The sequence below is a fragment of the Natrix helvetica genome, assembly GCF_964273705.1.
Source record: "Natrix helvetica genome assembly, chromosome: 2".
NCBI lineage: Eukaryota > Metazoa > Chordata > Lepidosauria > Squamata > Natricidae > Natrix > Natrix helvetica.
The window spans coordinates 71,192,079-71,216,725 of NC_138552.1; the positions used below are offsets into that span (position 1 = coordinate 71,192,079).

At 34.1% G+C, this 24,647-nt stretch overlaps 1 protein-coding gene across 2 annotated transcripts in view; it reads right to left on the reverse strand.

Moving 5' to 3' along the window:
- LOC309386537 (proprotein convertase subtilisin/kexin type 5-like) overlaps positions 1-24,647 on the reverse strand; it is a 151,256-nt gene that overhangs the window by 25,167 nt on the left and 101,442 nt on the right. For both annotated transcript variants that reach the window (XR_014174436.1, XM_081942026.1), the window contains exons 8-10: positions 20,686-20,898; positions 14,736-14,836; positions 3,818-3,921 (exon numbers count right to left, since the gene is read on the reverse strand). Coding sequence is in view for 1 of the 2 variants with exons in the window: in XM_081942026.1 (XP_081798152.1) it covers positions 3,818-3,921; positions 14,736-14,836; positions 20,686-20,898 (418 nt within the window). In the remaining variant the exon portion in view is untranslated. The remainder of the gene's footprint in view (positions 1-3,817; positions 3,922-14,735; positions 14,837-20,685; positions 20,899-24,647) is intronic.

Here is a 24,647-nt window from a genome sequence, read left to right on the forward strand (position 1 = left end):
ATCCTCACAAACCTGCCATTCGGCTATTTGTTTATACAGTATCTTGTGGAGGAAAAATAAAAAAAATATCTAATTGTTCTTCATGCTGTTTTCGAATAGTGCAGTTTATTTGATAAAAGTGTGTAGGATAGCTGTCAGATATCTATAACAGTAAGTATGGTTTCCACCAAGGTCCTCTGTTCCGGTGGGAACAGAGGTTTGATTCTATTGGCTGAGAGTCTGACAGCTACCTATAAAAGGGCTGCTGTCAGACCCAGCCTTTGCTGGATTGTTCACACTTTTTCTTGCTGTTAATAAAGAGCTGTTGCACTGTTAGCCTGTGTCTGCCTATCCATTGCCTGATCTAACACTGGCGACGAAAGTGGGATTGGAAGGCAACTAGGCAAACCAAAAAGAGCACAGAAAATCCAGCAAATTGTCCAGCCTGGAGCTCAGCGTGGCGGCAAGTGGCCATTTTGGAGTGGCAAGCTTAAATCGCCCTCTTCAACGAACAAAATGGCCATGCACGCCCCACCGACTCTGTATGACCCAGTCTCCGAGCACTGGGAGTCGTATATGCTCCACTTTGAATGTTTCCTAGAGGCCAATGACCTCAAAGGCATACCAGATGGCCGGAAAAAGAACATGTTCCTCGGGTACTGTGGCCGGGAAGTGTCGAGACGGCGAAGAACCTGTCAGACCTGACACCACTGCAGTCAGTTGCCTGGTCTGCGCTCCAACAAATGCTCAAAATCCACTATGTGCCAAAGCCGTCCAAATACGTTCACCGCCACAAGTTTAACACCAGGAATCAAAAAAGGGGCAAAACAATAAACGATTATGTGGCGGCACTTCGCATGGCTGCTGCATACTGTTAATTCAGGGACCTGGACGATCTGATTCTGGACTGCATAATATGCGGCGTATGGGACATTAGTCTGCAAAGGAGGTTGCTGGCACGATCAATCCTCTCTTTGCAGATCACCCTGGATGAAGCCAGGGCATCAGAATCAGCCGTCAAATCGACCGAGTTTTTGCAGCGCCAGAACGCGGCTCCAGAAGCGCGAAAGAACACACATGTTCATCGCAAGGCCGCAGAGCCCAAGAGTTCTGAGGGGGAAGAAGATGACAGCTACCGCATGCGCAGTAGCCGCACCCAGCCGGCGTGCAAATTTAAACAACCTTTTCCGCCCTGTGCTAGCTGCGGTGGTGAGCATGCCAGGCAGAGCTGCCATTTTAGAGACGCAATCTGCCAGCGCTGTGGAAGGATGGGGCACACAGCTAAGGTGTGCCGGAGTGAATTCCTTGAGACAGCCTGGCAGCCCAGGAATGCACCACACCACCGTCTGAAGGCCAACTCAGGAACCAAGTCCCCATTGTGGGCCAAGGCACGTTCAGGGTGAACTTCAAACAGTTCAGAGGAAAACTCCCAGTGACGGTGATCAGCGGCAACCTGCAAAGCCTCCTAGGGCTAGATTGGTTCCAAGCCCTAGGCCTTGAGGTAACCGCCATCCACACCGTGGCAAACGTCCCAACATCAAACGCTCCGAAAGATGACGGCGTCGAGAGTCTGACAGCTCCCTATAAAAGGGCTGCTCTCAGACCCAGCCTTTGCTGGATTGTTCACACTTGTTGTTGCTGTTAATAAAGAGCTGTTGCACTGTTAGCCTGTGTCTGCCTATCCATTGCCCAATCTAACAATAGAATTATAACTTTAGCCAGTAAATGGCTAAATGTGTGTAGGATAAGATTGCAGCCAAGGCTAGTTTTAGAACATTGCTTGGTTCGTTTTTCTCATACACCTTATTATGACACTGTCATTGAAGAAATATGTTCCAGCCATAAAGAGAATTATAGTACATTTCCAAAGGGATTCAGTCTGATCGGTGTAATTCATTCTATGAAAAACAGGTTTTTAATTATTATTTTTGGCTGCAGCTGGGGACAATAGTGAAATATTACACTAAATAATGCCACGTGCAATAGTAAAATAGAGTTCAATTTTTGCCAGAAGCAGTATACAGTGTGCACGTATATATTCCCCGCATCAAATTAAACATTGGAGGTTGCTATTTAATATAAATCATTTGCTTTTGCTTCATCCAAAACTAACAAGAGGTTGAAAGGGAGTTATAGTTTTATTGAAACCATTTGCTCAGCTTACATTGCCAAGATAATTGACTTAAAACTATTCACCTTAATTAGGTTAAAGTTGATTCTTCAGTTCCATAGTGAATAGGGATTATTTTGTTCTTTTCTTCCTATTTTTATAATTTAGTATGAGGTAGTGTATAACTACATACCTATATTGCACTATATGGGATATTAATTTGCAACTGTTACAAAATGTAGCGGGATAGATTTCATGAATAGCTTTCATGACAGAAAATAGATTTCATGACAGAAAATAAGATAAATAATGTTTCTAAATATTGGTTTAATACACTCACTTTCTAGATGTTTTGTTATATTCATGCAATGGATAACATTCCAAGCAGCATGGCACAATAATATTTATTAATTGTATCCCAGTGATATTTATCAATTTTTCCTGCTATCTTATGCACTAATTGGTTTTCATAAGTTGAATACATAAAATAGAAATATAAAACGTTCTCAGAGGAAAGTAGCAAATAAATTAAGCTGCATAAAAAATAAACCAACATTCAATTATTTTAACAATATTTTCTGCAATTATTGTAGCATTTGAAATCATACCCAGTATATACTGTTGTGATTTCGACACTGTGGTTAGAAATATTTTATAGCTAATACACTCCTTCAGAAAAGGTGGAATATAGATGAAGTAATTAAATAATAAAATAATTATTAACATACAATATGAATATAATTTTTCAGTTTATGCTATCACACAAAATATAATAATTTTTAAATACATAAGGACAACATAAAAAATAAAAAAAAACTTTAAACTTCCAACTGAAATTTATGGCTTAGAATTTATTATGTCCTAGGTGGGCACCTGCATTTATATTATGTATGTCATGAATCTCTTTGTTATACACATTAAATTGAAATCAGTATCATTCATTTGATGCATAAGTACAAGGTTCAAATGTCTAATTATTTTAAACAACTGATTTATATCAAAGAGTTGTTAGAAACATCTTTTCTAAAAGAAAAAAGAAATTATTATATTGCAGGTACTATTTGAAAATCTAAAGTTTAAATTCAGAAATAATTTTGTCAGTACATAAGCAAGAAATACATAAGCATTAATTTTGCTTAATATCTCACTTTTTCAGGACCTGTTCCTTCATCTTTATGTCAGTTCACATGCATATTTATTCAATGTTATCATTTATATATTCCATTTTCCATGATATATTCATATTCACATTCATTGTATTTTATAATACCATTATTTTTGCAAGATGTTTCTCCAAATGCATATTTTTATCTATTCCTTAATATGCATATTTTTGTTAATACTATTTTCAACAATATTCAGAAATACATATTGTTTACATTTATATTATTTAGCTATGAATAATATATAACTAACAGATTTCTCCAATCAACCCATATAAGAGGTAGCTGTGAATCATTTTTACTTTCAAGAATAATATTTTCTGTGTAATGAGGATTCCTTATTTTACCTAAAACACAGTTATATGCAAGAGGCATAATTCTTGATCTTGTGACCTCATTTACTTTATTAGTGTAAATAAAAAGAAGCTGCATGAATTATACCTGGTAGAAAACACTTGGGACTAAGAAATAAAGGGATAATTATAAAGGGAAATTTAGAAATAAAGGAATACTAGGGACTTTATTAAATAAGGCCTGAAATGTTGACTATGAAATGACAACTTACCCTTGTAACCAGCTGCATTGGTTTTCCAGTCATTGGCAATTAGATGTCCAGCTCCTGAAGTCCTTACAATAATATGTTGAATATCCCTCCATGTTAGTAAACGACTAGAAAAAGACAATAAAAAAGTGATTTTCTAAAAAGAAAGAAGTATAGATGCAGAGGTGGTTATCTAAAAGGGAGAAAAATGTCAAAAATGTTCAGAGCAAGAATAAACTATGGGCTAAATTAGTCCTTTTTCATAATTAATATTTTGAGGCAACATTTTAACATGCAGAAAACTATTTCATTTGCATGAAAAAATGGATAATAGTTAATTGCTATGTGATGGCACAGGACCTAGCTACATGCGGGATCGCATCCTGCCCCATACATCCCTACGACCAATTCGCTCTCACAGAGAGGGACTTCTCCGGGTGCCGTCCACTAAGCAGTGCCAAAGGGCGGCGCCCAGGAGTAGGGCCTTCTCTGTGATGGGCCCAGCCCTCTGGAATGACCTCCCCCCGGATATTAGGATTACCACCGACCTCCGCTCCTTCCGTTCAAAACTCAAGACCCACCTTTTTCAACTAGCAGGCCTGGCTCAACCATAGTTCCATTTTATTCCCCCTGGCAATTTTTTAAACTTATAATCTCTTTTGGGGTTTTAATTTAAATAAATATTTTAATATTTATATGTTATTATAATATTGCATTATGTTTTATACCTCCTCTGTACAATGTGTACAATGTGTAATTTTTATAATATGTGTTTTATTTATTGTACGCCGCCCCGAGTCCCTTTGTGGAGAGGGAGCGGCTAACAAATTTAATAAAATAATAATAATAATATTTAAACAACAGTTTTTGCACATATATAGCCTCATTGTGAAGTGAGGCTGCTTGTCAGTGTGGCTAGGCCTTGCCTTGACACTTGGAAAGAGAGAGTGCATCAGGAGTCCTTGGTGTTCTCTGAGCTTGCCTGTTTTGCTGGAGACGTTTCATGGCCCAAACTAGGTAACATAATCAGTGCACTGATAATGTTACCTAGTTTGTGCAATGAAACGTCTGCAAGAAAACAAGCAAGCTCAGAGAACACCAAAGACTCCACATTTCAACCCTGAGCTACAAATATTCTCCTTTATTAGAGACGGTGTCACTTCTATGCAAAGCTGCAAATAGTCTGTGCTGGTTATGTTCATACCAGGGGTGGGTTTCTGCCAGCGTTACTGCTGGTTCATTGCGTGCGTGATTTGCACGCGCACCCTTCACTCATGTGCCTGACACATGCTCCGTACGTGTGCACAGTTGCCTGTAAATAGGTCTCTGCATGCGTAGAACATTACAAATGTAAAAAAAAAAAAAACATGCCGCAGCAAACGGGGAAATGGTTGGAGGGCGTGGCGAGCCTGCCGTCCCTACCGGTTTGGCAACTGAGTTGCAAATTTCCACTATTGGTTTGCCCAAACCAGTGCGAACTGGTAGCAACCCACCTCTGGTTCATACCCAATCCATGCTCTAGCAACTTTGGCTACAATGAGAAAAAACATTAAAATAAAATATCCTTGTAGGTTGTGCTTATAATGATTATTTCATGCTTGGCTTGCAAGGAACAGATGCTACAGCATGGCTTAAGATCAAGAGATCTTGTTGGAGAGAGGAAAGCATTGGGAAGATTTCCAATCCTGATTCTGACCTTTGTGCTGGTAGAGATTCCAAAATTTGCTAGATGTCCCCACATTTTATTTATTTAAATTTATATGCCTGCCTATCTCAGTGACTATGGGTAGTATACAAAGATTAAAAACCGAACAATTAAAAACAATGTAAATGATACCGCACAATTATAAATTCACACCAACCACAGAGCAAAGATGTAAGGTTTTGTAGCCTATGTGTGCACATATGCCTGTGCTTGTACGAGGGTGCTTGTAAAGAAGCACCCTCCTAGTAACCAGGAGCAAACAAGATCACCCCAAACAAGTTATGACTCATAGTGTTAGATGCCAGGACAGATTTTGTATAACAGGAACATTGAATCTACCCTTTGAGTTCAGTTGTTTTTTTAAAAAAATTTCTTTCAATTTATTTATCTATTTGTTGTTTTTAATCATTTTTATATTTTATTCATTTTTATTTAATTTTTAATTTTTGTTGGCTGAGGGACATGTTTATCTCAAACAGGTTTAAACTCAGATACTTATGATGTTCTTATTGTTCTAAGAATATTATGTTCTATTTGTTCTGAGAACATTATGTGAATATGTTCTATGAATATTCTTCTTCTTCTGAAGATAAGAGACATATTTCTGCTGCTTGCCATGAGCATTTGTGTTCTAGCACTAAAATTAAGCAAAGGAAAAAAAAAGAATGGATGGAAAAAAATCCAATTTATATTAAAATTCATAAAGATGGAATTAAACTCCACTTAATTACATAGCATCACCTTGCTAGTGTAATATGTTGATTCTGTTTTGTACCTAACCATGTTCAAATGCTTTCAAAGTCCCAGTTATAGAAATAATGGCGTAATATTTGTAACAGTTTGAAATCAAATAATAAGGAAGTTGTCTTCTCTAACAAGATAAAACCATGCAGAGAAATGAAAACAAGAAAAAGTGAGTCCCACCACGTATATCTGTTCAATGTCAATTTATATATCCTTGCAGGAAACAAGCAGCATGAATACCAAAAGCCTTCAATTTGGTCTTAAGACTTAATCAGCAAAGAACTACAGTATATCAAATTTATATCTGCCCTAGCACAAAATCTCTACTGCATAATTCCTTTGATATACTGTATGTTTCTCCTTTAATTCAGCTACTGTATATATTCAGTTTGCACAGCCACCTTCTTAATGGAGGAAAATACTTTTCTAGCAGAGATTGTTTGCTAAACCAGTGATATACCCAGGAGATTAAAAGTAAAAAAAAACCAGTTTAATGATGCAAAACTTATGCGTTCAGCCTTATGCAAACTTTGTACTCTGTACCTTTAGAAAAGAAAGAAAGAAAATCTTGGTTATAAAAATTTGGGAATGATATATTCTGGAAGTATATCATTGAGACACAGAATGGCCTTTGGGGCCTACCACAAGGTTGCCCTGAACTACATTAATAAGGACAGCTCACAAAACTTTTTCTCTGATGCATTTTATAGGATTAAACTGGATTATATTTAGGAACAAACCAGCCATATAATCACTGAGAATTTATGGGGAATATAGTAGAGAAATTTCTATTTGTCAAAAATTCTTCAGGTTTGCATTTTGTTTTTATTTTAAAGCTATATGTTTATAGTTACAATTCTTCAAAATTCATGTCACAAAAATGTATCTGCATGTACTTTGCTTTGTTGTCACTAGGAGACACTGTAATGCCTGTTAATCTACATACAAAAATGTCATATTTTAACAATTGTTCCTAAATTTAATTAACAGGAATATCTTGATTAAAACTTACAGTATTGACTATTTTTCTAACTTATCAAATTCTTCCAACTTCTAGTTAATACTGTATTTCTTAATCTAAATATCTAAAATGTTTAGTTCTGTGCTTGAGCACTGTAAGATTACTTCTCGATAACTTCTTTGGGTTTTGCCTATTTTGCTTAGTTAAACAATGCAAGAGTATTGAATTAAACGTTTAATTTCCTTCTATTTGTCTTTGTAAAGGTCTACCAGACAAAATATAGAAGAAAACTGAAAAAGTAAAATAAAAAATATCAAAACATTGGTATACATCCCCCCCCCCCCACATTCCTGCTATAGTCTCCACATCATTCAAAACAAACACAAGGCAAAAATTCTAAAATACCATTATTTAAAATTATCAATTCTAAATAAGGGATACAGTACATAGATATGTATTTTGTTTGTACACAAGTTTGTGAAGGATGAACATGACAATGTGAACTCCTGGCTGGAGTTTATGAACTCTAGTTCATAGAGTTTATGATTTTTTTAAAGTAGGAATGCTTTTCTCCTAAAAAAATTCTGCTAGCTGCTAGAGCAGACAAGAAGCAGTATTATAATAACATCTGTTGGATTGAAAAAGACATGGAAAAAAAGGAATGACTTCAGCATATCTCTGCTAGGCTAAATGTTGAATTGATATCCTAAAGTAGTTGGGGATGGTGGTGTTCCAACCAATTTAAACATGCTGGCTGAGGAATTCAGAGAGTTGAAGTCCACAAGTCTTAAACTCCAATGAAGAGACAGACTCTGGTAGCATCTTCTCTAACTAACAAATTTTCATTAAGCAGCATAAGCTTTCACGTGTTATCATTCACTTTGTCAGACACACAGAGTGGCTAGATTGATGTAGGATTTACTGTGGTGACAAAGAAGGGCAAAAGTGGGGGAAATTTTAGGAACAATTATTTTTTAAAAATGACATTTAAAACCTGCTGGTCTTTAAAACTGGACCTCGTGGCCAAGTATGTGCAGGGAAGTCTATGGAGATTCTAAAATCATCCAGGTGATGGTTTTCCATTATTTAGTTTAGGTTTTTTAATTTTGTTTTAATTTTGTTTGCCATCCAGATTCACTTGTTTAGATGGGGAGAGCATATAAATGGAATAAACAGATAAATCTTTGTAACAATACTATTTTAGCATTTTAACAATATCATCAGGAGCATCATCACTGATGCAAAAACAGCAAGCCTTGCTAGTCATCTATAGTTGCTTTACACTTGGCAATAATATGTACTGCAAATTAGTGGCATCACTAGGGCACATTCATGCTCAATATTTTTTCATGGCTGACTTGGAACATTTTGTTAAATCCTACCCTCTGAAGCCTCTTTTTAAATTCATTTGTGACATTTTCATCATCAGGATGCATGGAAATGAATCTCTCACAACATTCCACCATAATTTCAACAACTTTTACCCTAACTTAGCCTAGACCTATCTATACAGAAGTGGTATTCAGCAGGTTCTGACCAGTTCTGGAGAACCGGTAGTGGAAATTTGAGTTGAGTTGAACTGGTAAATACCACCTGTGACTGGCTCCGGCCCCATCAATTTTCTACCTCCTGAGTCCCAGCTGATTGGGAGGAAATGGGGATTTTGCAGTAACCTTCCCTTGCCATGCCCACCAAACCACATCCACCAAGCCATGCAATGTCACCATCCACACCCATAGAACAGGTAGTAAAATTTTTTGAATCCCATTACTGTTATAGAACAAGCCTACTTCCTTGATGTAAAAAGTATACAATAGAAACATACATTATATAGGAATTTACCACTGCTACACTTTCTATTCAGAACACAAAACCAAATCTATCATTTACAGCCTGGCTCCATGGTACAATTATAGTTGTTCTGATCTACTTGGCAGAGATGTTGGACTGATGGAATTTAACCACCCACCCAGTTAGATTAATAAACAATTTGGTAGAACTAGATCAGTTCCCAGGAAGGATCTATTAAAAGACAGCTCACAGAAGCAGATAAACAAAACATCATACTTGCAACCTACAATGGACAGCTCAATATTGACAACTGCCCAGCCAGAACCAGATTGTCACAACAAGAAACAGCAACAGATGATGATGCTAACATGGAAACCAGACCCTGCAATAAACCAAGATGTCTACTCTGGCCAAACATATATTACAACAGTGCAATCATAGGCCCCAAGAAGACCTCACATATTCTTCCTTTTAGTGTCATACATGCCATCATTTGCAAGCAATACCCATTATTTGCAAGTAGATTCATCAGGAGTGACAGAATGTCAAAAGCAGCATATATCAGAAGGTTTGTCTGATGGGAGCAGTTAATTAAAAAAAGAACAAAGCAAACCAACCAGTGAATTAATATATTAAATTAACATGAGAGCCTGCTGGGTGACATTTTTTTACTAACATCAAAAGAGTATTATCATACATTTGATCAGTTACAGATTTCTTGAATCTAGTCCATAATGTCTAGAAGAGCAGCACGTTCTCAGTCTTTCAATATAATTATCTAAATATTGCCCACCCCAAATATAACCAAGTTTCTCAAAGAGTTAAATTATGAAGTTTTGGTATATAACGCAAAATAACATTCATTTATTTAACATAAAAATTTACCCATAAATCTACGCATGTGCATTACAATATTATTTGAAAAAAAACCTGTAATGCTAACCCATGTTTTATCTATAAAATGCCCAGAGCTACACAAGTGTGACAAGACATACAGAAATCTGATAGATTAATAAATAAAATAAATATGGAATAATGTACTTCAAATTTCTCATATCACTAACAAAGAGAAATTATATTCATTCTTTCTGATGCATTCTTTGGAGTATGCAATAAACTCATAATAACATATTTTAGTGAATTAGTTTCATAATTTTACCCTTCAAGTTTGTCACAAAAGAGGTATATAGCATTAATATTATTCTTGTAAAATATGTAATATCACTATTTCCAGCTCTCAAATATAGTTTTTTTGGATTCCCCCCTGAGGGAATTGGGTGGCTTATAAATTCAGATAAACAAATGAAACAAATAAACATACAATTATTCTTGCATATCAATAACACAACAGAAAAATATACTTTGCAATATTAAAAATGTTTGGTGGATGTCAGATCTTCAGAGTAAGGAACAGTTATTTGAAACTCTATTTTTGGGAATATAACAACAGAACCTTAAAAGTTTGTTGGAATTTCAGCCATACAGAATTGTACCATACCGAATCATACCACACAGAGCTCCCACCTTTCTCAGGGCTTTAATGTAATTTACAATCTCTCTTATCTGCTAACTGTTCTGACGTACCTTCACTGACTTTTCTTCTGTAGAAGGAAGCTTGTTTTAATATCACTTAGTTGAAGTATCTAACTAAGCTTGGCTGACTCTGAAAAAAGTAAAGCAGGGTCAGACATTGTATTTGGATGCAAAACTTCCAAATTGGGAAGTTGAAAAACTATCATGGAAGGCATTGACAAATTATTTCTATACTATTTTCAAGAAAGCTGCCTAGTGGCATACATGTAGCGATTAACACTTGTATTTGACTTCAGTCTTGATGCTTAAAATAGAGTATGAAAAACTTATCAAAATTGCTTTTTTTTTTTTTGGTATGGGTGAGTCACCAAGTAAGTGCTCATTAATTTTAATTGACAACTTGAATCTCCTGAAGGATAATAATTACCTTTTTGCTAAACCTTTTCAAGACTGAAAAATATATTTAAGGCTGTACCCATGCTAAGCAGAAAATTGGCTACATTTCAAAACTACCTGCTTATAAGAACCCACAAAGGACTACCTTAATATATTTGGACTATGCTGGTCAGATAAATTAGAATATAATTTAGAATGAAAAGGGATAGCCACCCTGAATAAGAACCTAATACAACATAAGGCTTATCTTACATATAGGAATAATAGTACCTCTCATTCTCCAAAAGTACATTTGAAGTGGAAAAAGAAAACATATACTTATTAGACTGGAGCAATTATAACTACTAATTAGTCTATAATTATCATTAGTAAATGCACTTTTCTACTGAAATTAATGGCAAAAATCCAGTTGCTTATCATATTTATTACTTATTTGGCATATATTTTAAAGAATGATTTAATTTTAACTCAATTATATTTGCATTTATAATCCTGTAGTTATATTTCATGATAGAAAACAGGGCTTGTTTGCATAATTGAATTAAAGATAGAAACTAATACAAAGTACTTTAAGGAAAGGAGGAGAAGAAGAGGAAGAGAAAGAGGAAGGAGGAGAAGTCAAAGAAAAAGCTAAAAGTGCAATTAAGGAAAAGAGTAAAAGAAATATAGAAAGATAACAGATACCAAGAAATAACTTCTAATGTTCTTTATAGCAGTTATTAAGTACAATTATAATCTTACCGCTTAGTCTATAGTTACAATATAACTCTGTAATTTCTATAATCTGTTCTGTTGAATTATCAAAACATAGATCATATGTTCATTTTTTTCTGTTTCACGAAAAAGTCCATAACGGGTTTCCAGTAATAAATACATGTAGATATTGTCTTTTTACTCAAAGAAGTCAATTTAGCCATCTCAGCAATTTCTATCATATTAATCAACCATTCCTCGATTATGGGTAGTGCCAAAACTTTTCATCTTTATGCATACAATTTGGACATTCTCGCAGTAGTCATCATGTAGAAAAACAAATTTCCATCTGTCTAAAGTTTTTTCCACCAACTGTTCGATCCAAAAGAAAGGCATCTGGTTTCAATTGCACGTTAATGTTTAAAATCCTTTGAATCACTATATGTAATAGAATCCAAAATTTTCTAGCTTTTTAAAATGTCCATCAAACATAATAAAATATCCTTTCTTGTAGCTGACTATTTCAACATAAATTTAAAGTGCCTTTGTAACTTTGGGACAATTACTTTGGTGACGCATACTATTGATACATAATTTTTATTTTAATTTTTTTTAAAAAAATTATTACATAATGTAAATTTCAGTCCTTTCAGATGCATATTTTCTCATTGTTCCATCTATACACTATAATTATAGTTTTAGTTCACTTTCACTTGTTTGTGTTCTGTTTCAAATTTCACTAACTTTACACATTTTTAGTAATTACATGCTCATCGTTTGTCCACAATTCTGTTTCAAACTCAGTCTTGAAATGTTCACATCTCTTTTGCAGAGCTTTCCATCTTCTTAACTTCTTTCATTTCCTCTTTTATCTTTATAATCTTTCATTCTTTTTCAAAAGCTGTTAATTTAGTATGAAGTGATTCCAATTTATTATCCTTATACAGAAACAATTTTTGAAGCAAATCTGATGTAATTCCTTTCTCTACAGGTTAATCTAAGAGTTCTTTTCCTCTCCTTCATTCTTGCATGTTTCTGGCAGTTGCTATTGTGGTATTATAAGCCAAAATTAAAAGTGTCTCAGGCAATTGAAAAGTTACCTTTTTCCTATTTTATCTTCCTGTTCCTTTAATACATTTGCCTCTATTAGCACTCTGTAATTTCAATTAGCATCAGTCTGGCTCATATTTATCTTTTGTTTTAAAATCCACCAATTGTCATACTCCTACTTCAGGAAACAGATGGGCCATCTTTATTTTATAATCTGATTGTCAGCTCCAACATCTTTAATACCTTCCTTGTTACTAAGCTTTTATTTTCACCCAACCTATTTTTTTTTAGATTCTTTTCATTAAAAAGAACAAACATATGAATGGAAAAATAATATACTAATAGCAAAACCAATAGCAGATCCCTGCATCAACTGTCATAACTGCAAGAATGCTTCTGAACCTCTCATGGGTCCCAAAAACTATTATAAAACAGAAATGTTTGGTCAGCAGTGGAAGATTTTTTTTAAAAAAATCCCAGTGTACCCAGAAAAAAATGGAAAATAAGCACAGAAGGTAACATTCTGAGGTAGCAAGCGGATGGATGGATGGATGTGTGTGTGTGTGTGTGTGTGTGTGTGCGCGCGTATGTATGTATGTATCTATCTATCTATCTATCTATCTATCTATCTATCTATCTATCTATCTATCTATCTATCTATCTATCATCTATCTACCTATCCATCTATCTATCATCTATCTGCAATTGCACTATTATCAGAAAATAATGATACTTCTCACTAAATATGGTTACCTTCAGGTTACGCATATGATATGAACATACATTTTCATCAAATCCAGTAATATCACTTTTATTGAATTAAAATATTGCTGGTTAAATATTTCCCCTGATTTTATAGTGCTTCCAAGTTTCTTCTGGAGAACCAGAGGAACTTTGTTATGGGGGAAATGGCAGGTTTACAGGAGAGAGAAGAGGAAGATCCATTGCCAAAACAGCTGTTTCCAGGCGTCAGTAACTGTAGCCCTAAACATATTTGTTGTTTTTGTTGTTCAGTAAGTTTCAACTCTTCATGACCTCATGGACATCATTTATCAGGATTGGATATAACTTCTATTTTAAGAAAAACAATGTAGATTGTTGATAATCACTGTGTACAACTATTCGTTTACATATTTTTAGAAAAAGAGTCCTGGCAGCAAACTAACATTTTCTTTCTTTTCTTTTTGGATTACTGTAGTTTAAGCAATTCAGTACAAAATGTTTCTATCTTAGAAGAGGGATCCCCATGGCTTTAATATAACATCTTATTGTTAACGGTTATAACTATTGTTTTATCCTTAAAACCATTTGGTTATATATGGAATTTGATCATGTGTTCATTGCAAGTGATAAGAGCTATACCTACCATTATTTATGATGCACCACACAAATCTGGAATTCTGATTTAGGATTAAACTCTAAATATACTTTAAAAGAGGGAAATGCCACTACAATGTAGCTATGATGCATATCTAAATTACATTTATTTATTTATTTAGCTATTCATTCATTCATTCATTCATTCATTCATTCATTCATTCATTCATTCATTCATTCAATTTCTATAGCTGCCCTCTCAATCAATGACTCTAGGTCCTTACAATTCCAAAAATAAAAAAATAAAAAATAAACCAATAAAAGCATTTAAAACCAATAGAAACTTCCAAAATAAATATACATAGCAGCCATTAGCCAATTAACTGTAAAGTTAAGAAATGGGCCCTTAACGTATTTAGTGCATCAGGTTCAGGAACATAGCCAAGTTTCTAAAATCTTATGAAAGGCTAACAGAGTTGGGAGTATTCTAATCTCCCAGAGGAGGATATTCCAGGGAGCAGGGGCCATTGTAGAGAAGGCCCATCTTCTAACCTCTGCCAGCAACATGCTATGTTGATTCACATGATGCTCAATCTGCTAGTTTGAGATTCCTAGAAAAAGGAATACATGAATATGGATATGCACAAGCATTTTTAAGTGAAAGTAATACTTTATAACAATAAGGGGGAGAACGCATAGAATCTTATGTCTTAATTATTTTTCATTCAAAAACAAAAAACAAAGGTACTTACTTGGCTTCCAGTGCCAGTGCGATGATTCCTGCAGCCATAGGTGCAGAAGCTGACGTCCCTGTATGACTGTCTGTACAACGCTGTCTGAGGTCTGTAGTGATCTGGGGGACAGGGGGAATGTACGATTAAGAATAACATTACTGCAGACAACAGAAAGTTTCTTTTGTTGAAATAACTTATATGCATTTGAAACTTTATCATTCAATAGGATAACTTTTTTTTAATGCTGGTTTTAGCTCTCTAAAGGATATGGATATCCAAAAATCATTTGCCTCCCAGAATACTGTAGTAATGAAATGTCTGGCAACAGTCCTATATTACCTTCATGAGACACTTGTTAGATGATTTGACACTTGAGCATTTTATGGTAGTGCTGCAAGCAAAATTAAATTCCAATCTACGGTAATACAAATTTTATTTTTTTCCGTGGCAAGAGTAGCAGCCCATTTTTATCCCTTTGAATAACACAAGCAGACACTCTGAATACATTTCTGCCTCAACCGAGCTGCTTGTATGACAGCAGTTCCTGCAGACACTCACAACTGAGGAGAAATGTACAGTTGTACATACATTGGCTTCTACTTGAGTTGACATAATCAGGGTCCTTCCTCACGTAGGAACTAACGCAGTTTCTGCCCTGTGGCTATTTATGCTGTAGGTCTAGAGGAATCCAAGTTACATGCTCAATGTCAATGGGGCATCTTTGAAGTGTTCGAGTATTTACATGATGAGGGTTTTGGGTATCTGAAACTTGAGTTTCAACAAAATCCATATAAATAATTTCTGGGGGAATGGGACCATATCTCAAAGTTATGCCAGAATCCTCATTCTGAAAATGGATGGGGCAAGGAAAATGCTTGGTTTAGGGCAGAAGAAAAAGGAAAGCTTTATATTAAATATATTTACTCTGGTTATTCCCCATTATTTATTTTCTTAAATTTTCCATATATATTCTATTAAAAAAGTACATTTCATTACATAATACAAAGGGTTTTTAAAACCATAAATGCACCTCATTATAAAATAGTATTTTTAATGAATATGTAATTGTTTTATCGTCAACGCTATTACTGCTACAGCTACATAATAGAAAGTATTAAAATATAAGTTAGAAATAACTACTATTAAAGGTTTTCTCCCTGATTAATTCTAATTCCAATTAGCATTGGAAATTAAAAATTAATTGGAAATTAGGTGTGAAATATTGAAATTTTATATAAGCCATCATCCATCCAGTTTAAATAAAAATATAATCTGAATATGTAATACTTTGTAAACATAGCCAAACTCATTTATACTTTGTAAACATAGGTAAACTTAGTAAACATATCAAAACTATCATTATGTAGTTATACCATTAGAAAATAAATATTAAATTACAATTATCAAAATATAATTAATAAAAGAAGCATACATTAGAACTGAATGTACTTCATCCATAGAAAAGTACATAAGAGATCAACATAGTATAGTACAGTATAGTCTCAGGACACAATCTACAAAGCTGCTAAAGCATGGAATATAAATTTGTGGAATATAGATTGCAACAATAACGGCCACTGCCAGTAAATGATAAATATAACTGCCAGTAAAAGCGTTAACAGAAAGCCAAAAAGGTGACATACATAGGCATTTAGTTATGTTTGTGCTCTAACTTTGAAACCAGCAACAGTATTCTGGGCAGAGGATAGGGGTGGCTGGGTGGGAAATGATGGAAAAAGCAAATTCTTGCTTTCCTAACAATTGTTAAAGTACTTATCATGTGCCAAACTTGATAATTTTGTATTCAGGTCTATACAAGTTGTAAATCAAGTATCAGTAACAGTATCACTTCTATAAACTTCTCAGTGACTTGGCATTAAATAGCATGGTACATGTTAAAACTTTGTCTACATCGTATTTCTTAAAGTTTGGTCCTAGGCTGTCTGGGCATTCACAAAACCCTTTCAGGGGTCTGCAAAGTCAAACTCATTTGCTAGCCAATGCTGAAAAATAATACACTATTAAAATCCCATCAAAAAACTGTGATAAGCAGCAATGGCAATGAATGTGTCAGTAGTAATATAAATGTTAACGATAATCTATATTTTTGGGGATCCTATGTTATTTTAAAAAGTGGGAAAGGGTCCTGAGAGAAAAAAAGTTTGAGAAACAATGTAAACAACGTGAAAGAAAATTTGTATAAAAGGATGTATTGTTGGTATTTAACGCCTGATAAACTGTCAAAGATGTATATGGGAATGTCAAGTAAGTGTCAGAAATGCAACCTATATCTTTTATCACTTCTGGTGATAAATATCAAATATCAACAAATATTGGAACATTTATATAATTGATTGATTGCTTTTCCTTTTTAAAAAATTAAATACAAATAATGTCAAGTATTTTTCAGTCATTTAATCTATACATAGCAGAGCACTTGGAAATATAAAAAGGGAAAACGGAAATTTGTAGAAGCAATATCTTGCTTTTGAGTTATCAATATTTTGTTTAAGAATAGTTCCATTATTTCAGCTAACAAAGTAAATAAACTATTATGATAGAGATCAAGACACTAAACAAACTTCACATCAATCTATTGTATTATGTAAGCTCCACCTAAAGAAGTCTCCAATGAAAATCTTCAAAAAAATATATCCTAGGCTTATAACCCCTCTGAATGAAGCAAAAGGTTATTGTGCTTCTCCTTATGAAGTGACTGTCACTGAAGATGACCCAGAAACTACAGCTGGCACAGAATGTAATTGACTGAAAGTAGAAGCCAATATAGTAGAGAGGTGTTGTTTGTTGCACTATTACTTTCAAACAGCATTCTCACTGAGGTCAGTTAAAATTGTGCTTTTCCACAGAGACTTTGAAGAAGAGGGATTCTTATTGGGTTAACAGCAATACTAAAGGTCATTCGATTATTTTCCCTGTCTGAGGTTGGTTATACTTTTATGTTGGCTTTATTTATTTTCTTAATATGCTGTGACTGTAAGCATCCTGGACTATGGAACTGATGGCATACATCATATTATTTATAAATAATAAATAAATGTAGACCATAATATATGTACCGTCTTGATGTATTCACATTTACAGTATACAGATTAACAAGAACAGTAATATCCAGAATTAGTTTTGAAGAAAACAGCAAAATTTGTCAGTAGCATAATTATTTGCAATTTCCTTTTCTACTAAGGTTCAAATAATTTTTTTAAAGTTGTCAAATCTTCAGGATAGGTGGTTTGGGCTATAGAGGGTTGAAGAAGCAGGAAGGCAAGACAGTCTTAGTGACTCAACAGATTTTATTTATATTAACTGTGGATTCAAATTATATTTCTTGTTAGATTGTTTGTTTTAGCTGAAGGCTTCATTACAACATTTAATAGAGTTATAAGCATAATAAGATTAGGCATAATTAGATATAGGCTGGATTATGGCCATAGACACTGAATTATTATTCACATATTAATCCCATCACCATTTATTTCAATTATTTAAAGAGGCATTTCACTCAGAAAAGGGTAACAAAAATGCACTGAATGGAAATTCTACTTGAGCCATGTAAAATGTTTTGATGTAAACTGGCTGAACTGATTTTTCTTCTTTAAATCAAGGTTGATTAAATATATCTGCTTTGTATATTATCCCAATTACCGCCTAATCTTTTTTAAAATGACAACCCAGAAGTTGCCTTGTTTGATTCAATACCTGCTCTCCCCCCTCATATTTAAGTGTTCTCTGCTCTGTTTTCCTTCATGAGCCTTGAAGATCTTTCCCCAGTCCTTGCATGGAAAATTTGGAATTATTTACAGGTAAAGTTGTTTTATGGCTTTTCCCTCCAGATTAATCATTCTGATAGTTTTTATACTTGGTTCACCATTCTAGCCATCTTTAGTCAAATGGACTTATAATTAGGGATTCTGGAGTCAGATGGCCTTGTAATTAGGCACGTGCAAACTATTGTGCCCTTTTTTTTCAACCTGAAGTGTTCTAAGTATAAAACAAAACATGAAAATTTTCTTGTAAAATGAAATCTCAAAATAAATATGACCCTTTTGAGCAGTGTCCTTCACTTTTTTGGGGGTAAGGGACTATCCCAAGTGCTGTGGTTTTGTAGACTGTGACTGAATTGCTTTTTTCCCCTCCAAATCTTTTTCAGTCTATGCAGCCCATTAGCAGAAACTATTAAGTTTCTGCTGTTACTGATTCAGAGTGGATGAAGCAGAATGGAGTGGCATATGAGGGGGAAAAAAATCAAAGATCAAGAAATTTGGGTAGGATCATCAAATTACATTATATTACAAATTATATGATCTCAAATTCTATACAAATAATCTGGAGAAATTATACAGTGGCGCCAATTCTGTTATTGCCTGGGACCAGCCACATTCTTCTCATAACTAATAGGCTTCCTTGAAAGAATCTGAGTTCCTGAATTGAAATGGGGCATTTTGGAAGAAGCTATTTCTTTGAGGCAGATAAGTGGCTGCCTGAAAATGCATGTAGATTTATAATAGACAGATGCAGTTGTAAATTACAACTGCCAGATTACCCAGAATTACGATTAAAACTGGATGCTGTTATCACTCCATCACTAAGTAGCAATTTGAAGCTGTCAAGATTTCAAGTAACCTTTAAAATAAAACTGCCCCAACAATTGCTTGCATGACTTTGAATTCATTTATCAAATAGATAGCATAGGGTGACTGGACAGGTTTAAAGGCATGGTGCTACTTAATCCAATAGTCTAACTGCACTATTTGAGATCAAGACAAATAAAGCAGAATCATTTTTTTTTGCTATTGTTACTCTTGTATCAGAGAAATGTGAATAAAGCTTGATAGGGCATTATCCTCTTCTTGAACACTAGAAGCCAAAGCTAGTCTAGAACACTAGATTAGCACTGATGACATTATCTAGTTTGGGTAATGAAAGATCTGCAAGAAGAAAATTTCAGAAAGCACCAAGTACACCTTATTTCAACTCCGAGCTACAACTATTCTCCTTTATTAGTACTAGAAGCCAAAATAATTTTTATACATTTTGCACGTAGCATGCTGTAATCTGTGACTAAAGGTCATTCAAAGTTGTCTTTGGAATCCTTGCATTTTTAGAAATCATTAATTATATTTTAAGTGCTTGGAGTCTTTAATTTAATTTAATTTAATTAATTTGAAACACAAAAATGATCCTAAGCTGAATTATTTATGGCTTCCGCTTGGAATGTTTAAGAAAACCTTATCTAGAAATATTTGAACCGATGTGTGTTACACTATATCACTTTAATGGGAATTAAAGGATTGTACAAGAGTAGATTATCAATTAAAACCAATATTACCAAAATACTCTTGAATTCAAGATGGTAAATTTCATCATGGGAATATTTTTTGCTAGAAAATGTATGACTTATTTCTTATTTTATCATTTTTTGAAGAAATTATAGAAAAAAATCCAAATATATAAAATTTATCAAAAGAAAAATAAGTAGGAGAAAGCAGATGATAACAGAATAATTACTGGAATGAAGAGTTACCTCAGAATTTGTCTTTAAAATTAATCATCTGAAAACAGCAAGGTTTCCAGGAGAGATGGCTAATATCCCAGATTATTAGAAGAAACGATATATTTTGAAAAATAGCCGATCTTAACTCCTTATTAGCAGCAAGAGACTGAAAAGGAGAAAACATTAAACAAATTTGTATTCATGATGGAAAACTAGGATTGAGAGAGAACAAATGTGTTTTCCCCTCCCTTCAGTTGGAAGATTTTCTGTGTTCGTTTCTTGTGCAAATCAGTTTTTGGTTGAGGGTGAAAAAGAGGGTTTTTAAAGGAGCAAATCCTTTAAAATATAAAAAAAAAGTCAAGTAACTTTAGGATAAATAGAACTTAGAATATATTTACAAAAAGAAGGTGTCAATTTTATTTTCAATTGAACTTCAATCATGGTGAAAAGACCACATACTATTTTCCTGTCATAGGATTCTCCGCTGCTGTAGGTTGTAGCTAATGTTGATGCACATTCTTCTAGATACCAAGGTTTCCTTCCACTTTCAGCTGTGCTACTGATGGAGATGGTATAGATGCTATTGGTGTAGCCATCACACGAGCAATGGTCCTTACTTCTTCCACCATTTCCAGATGCCCACACATAAATGGAGCCCAAGTTGTTTCTGCCCTATTTGAAATAAATTAAAATATATGGAAATTAGAAATAGATAATAAGTTGTAACAGCCCTTTTTTGTAATTTTATTTGAATAAAATGTTTTATTTGCAATTTAAATCCATCCTATAAAATAGCAAATAGAGATTATAGTACTCTTCCATTTTAAGTACTTGTTAATACTTGCTATCCCAAAAAGGTTCTGAAATTACCAGTGAATAAATTAATAAATTAAAGGCCTAAGGACTTATTGTTATTATATTTATTTATTTCATACATGAAATTTATTTTTCTTATTTAATCTTGTAAAAAGAATATTCTATTCTGATAGCATCAGAGAATGAATATACTTGCTATCCCAAAAAGGTTCTGAAATTACCAGTGAATAAATTAATAAATTAAAAGACTAAATGACTTATTATTATTATTATTATTTATTTATTTATTTATTTATTTATTTATTTATTTATTTATTTAATACATAGAATTTATTTTTCTTATTTAATCTTGTAAAAAGAATATTCTATCCTGATAGCATCAGAGAATGAATATACATTAGTTCTTTCCACTTCCATCATAACTAATTCTCCAATAAATGAATGATCTTTTCCTGGTTATAATATTGTTTTTATTAACTATTTTACATTTTAGATTGTGTTTCTTATAAGGCTTAATTGAATTAGATTTATCATTATTATTCATAATATTTCATGGTCTATATGTATTATACCATTTAATAATTTAATATCATTACAAATATATAAACCATTTCTTATAAAGACTATCTACCTAGAGATAATTATGGATTTTAATTAAGATGAGATAGGACAGTAAGTTTTTGACATTTATATCAACTTAGCCTGCAGCTTTGAGGGCTATCTAGTCATCAAGTATTTAGCAAGTGATCCGTGCACAGACTTTCTTCTGGTATCAATCTGGAGTACTCCTTGATTTAATAAGAAGCTCCAGGACATGAAGTGCAATATAAAGTATCTGGAACAGTGTTGATAGGTGATGAGGAATGACAATACCCAGAGTTCAGTACAATCCCATGTTTGGACCTATACTGTGGCAGTAAAATCAGTGGAAAATCAATATTTGTTTTGTACACATCAGTGTGGATGCTCTAGTACTCAGTTCCCCCCCACCCACACTTTAATTAAAATATGGTGGGTGATCATCCATTGATTGGATATTAGACATCACCAATATGCTGAGGATATCATTTTTGCCAGGCTGCCTATTATACCAAATCCTTTCCCAAATCAGGAAGCAAACACTGAAGACTCACTTCATCTCTCTTTTACATGTGGCTTTATTTTGCATGAAGCTGCCCTTGAAGATGACTCAGAAGCAGCAGCTGTTAAAAAATGCAGTAACATGTTTTATTGACTTTAGGATAATATTCTGTAGGGACAATATGTCTGGTCCATATTGTGTAGCATTGTCTAGAAAATGATCTAAGTGGCCAGCCTGAGGAAAAACGTGGGTGTTCAGGACACAGATAATCACATTTCTAGGGTACGCTATATATTGTGTGAAATTTGTACATACCTTTCCAAAAATATTTTGTTTACTCAATATATATATTGGTTTTGTAAATTTCAGCAGGCATCTTCAAATCCAAAGATACTATTGAAAAAGATGTAATTGGCATGTATGTATGTATGTATGTATGTATGTATGTATGTATGTATGTATGTATGAGGGGTGGGTTCCTGCAGTTCTAACCTCTTCTATAGAAGAGGTTCCACAAATCTACCGTGCCGTTTAGAACTGGTTCCAGCTCCCTCCCCGTCTGCACCACGCTTGGCCCGCCCACCGTTCACTGATTGGTTGGCTCACCCCTGCCTCTAAGAGTCCTATCTAAACCTTAAAGTCTTAAAGCTGTCAGGTTTTAACATACCTAGGGTTTTTTTTCTAAAGGGTTAGGGGTGCAAGGGTCTTGTAACTTGACAGCTTTAAGACTTGCACACTTCAATGCCAGAGTTCCTGAGCCAACATGACTGGAGGAGTAATTCTGGGAATTGAAGTCCACAAGTCTTAAATCTGTCAAGTTTGAACACCCCTGGGGGTTTTTTTCTAAAGGGTTAGGGGTGCAAGGGTCTTGTAACTTGACAGCTTTAAGACTTGCGTGCTTCAAATGCCAGAGTTTCTGAGCCAACATTTTGGTTGCTAAGCAAGAGCATTGTTAAGTGAGTTTCACCACATTTTACAAGTTGTCCACGCCCACCCAGTCACATGACTGCCAAGCCACTCCCATTCGGTCACATGGCTGGCAAGCCACTCCCACAAAGCAGGTCACGCCTACAGGAGAAGTTCTAAAAAAATTTGAAACCCACCACTGGTATGTATGTATGTATGTATGTATGTATGTATGTATGTATGTATGTATGCAGTAGGTAGGTAAAAGGTAGAGGTAAAGGTAGAGGTATATAGATATATGTTACTATCAAATCGATTTGAAAACTGTGGCAATATATTTTGGAAAATATACCTTGATTCTTTTTTAATGCCAATGGGACACTTTGATATAATCCAGATCTCAAAATGGAGTAAAAATTGATTTTGTGTATATCTGAATGAATGTTGGGATCTTTTATATCATTAAATTAGTGGATGATAATGAAGAGCTTTTATCATTTTCTTTGTTAAAAGATAAATAACATTTGTCAGTTGCTACCAAAAGGCAGTATTGACATCTTGGTTTGGACCAGCAACATTTTCATCTCTAAGTTAGCTAAGTTATTAGATGGGATTCTGAGTCCAAAAAGTCAACAATCAGTTTTTATAAATACCAATTATTCATATATCAATTTGATCTGTTAATTGATAAGAAATATGAGACCCACATTTTGGTTTTAAAATGTTTAAACTTCAATACTAAACACCTTGTTACATCATTGTACAACAAAATTTTGCAATTTATTGAAACTCATGGAATTTCTACAGAAGAATAAACAATTGTATTATTGGACATGCAGCTAAAGTAACATTTATGATTGTTAAATCATAAGTTTTTGCAGTGTTCTAAAATTACTGCTTTATAGTAAGAAATATAATAATTAGATATATTAATCTGACTTTGAAACAATCAAAGTAATATTTTGAGATGCACATAATTTATTGAATTATATAACCACAACATAAAGGTTGACTGCTAGTCAATGGTAATAGATTTTTGTGTCTTTATTATGGCTATGAGATTAATTTTCAACATTGGAAATATAAATTTACGGATCTAATTACCCAGTAGGCTCCATATCATATATGCATTACTTGCCTCCTACAAACAAGCTGTTTATAGACATAGATTATGTATGAGCAATTAAAATGAAATATGATTATCTTTTGTTCAAGTGTTATATTAAAAATTAATACTCCCTTCTCCATTCCGAGAAGTCATATGTTTCAATTCAATCACTTTGGTCTAGTGATTAAGCCACCACACTAGAAACCAGCTCTACTCCTACTTTAACCACAAAAGTCAGCTCGGTGAGTGGCCCAGTCACTCAACCCATTATATTAGGCTTAGGCCACAAACAGGCTGGTCAATTTCTGTTGCAACTATCAGTTGATCTGAAAAAAAGAGTGCATTTTCCTACACTAGTAGGAAAATGATATAGATGAAAAGTGTGTGCGTGTGTGTGTGTGTGTGTGTTTGCACGCGCGCACGCACACACACACACACGTTTCTATCAGTCTATGTCTGTCTGTCGGTCTGTCTATCTCTCTTGCTTGTGTGTGTATACATACATTTATA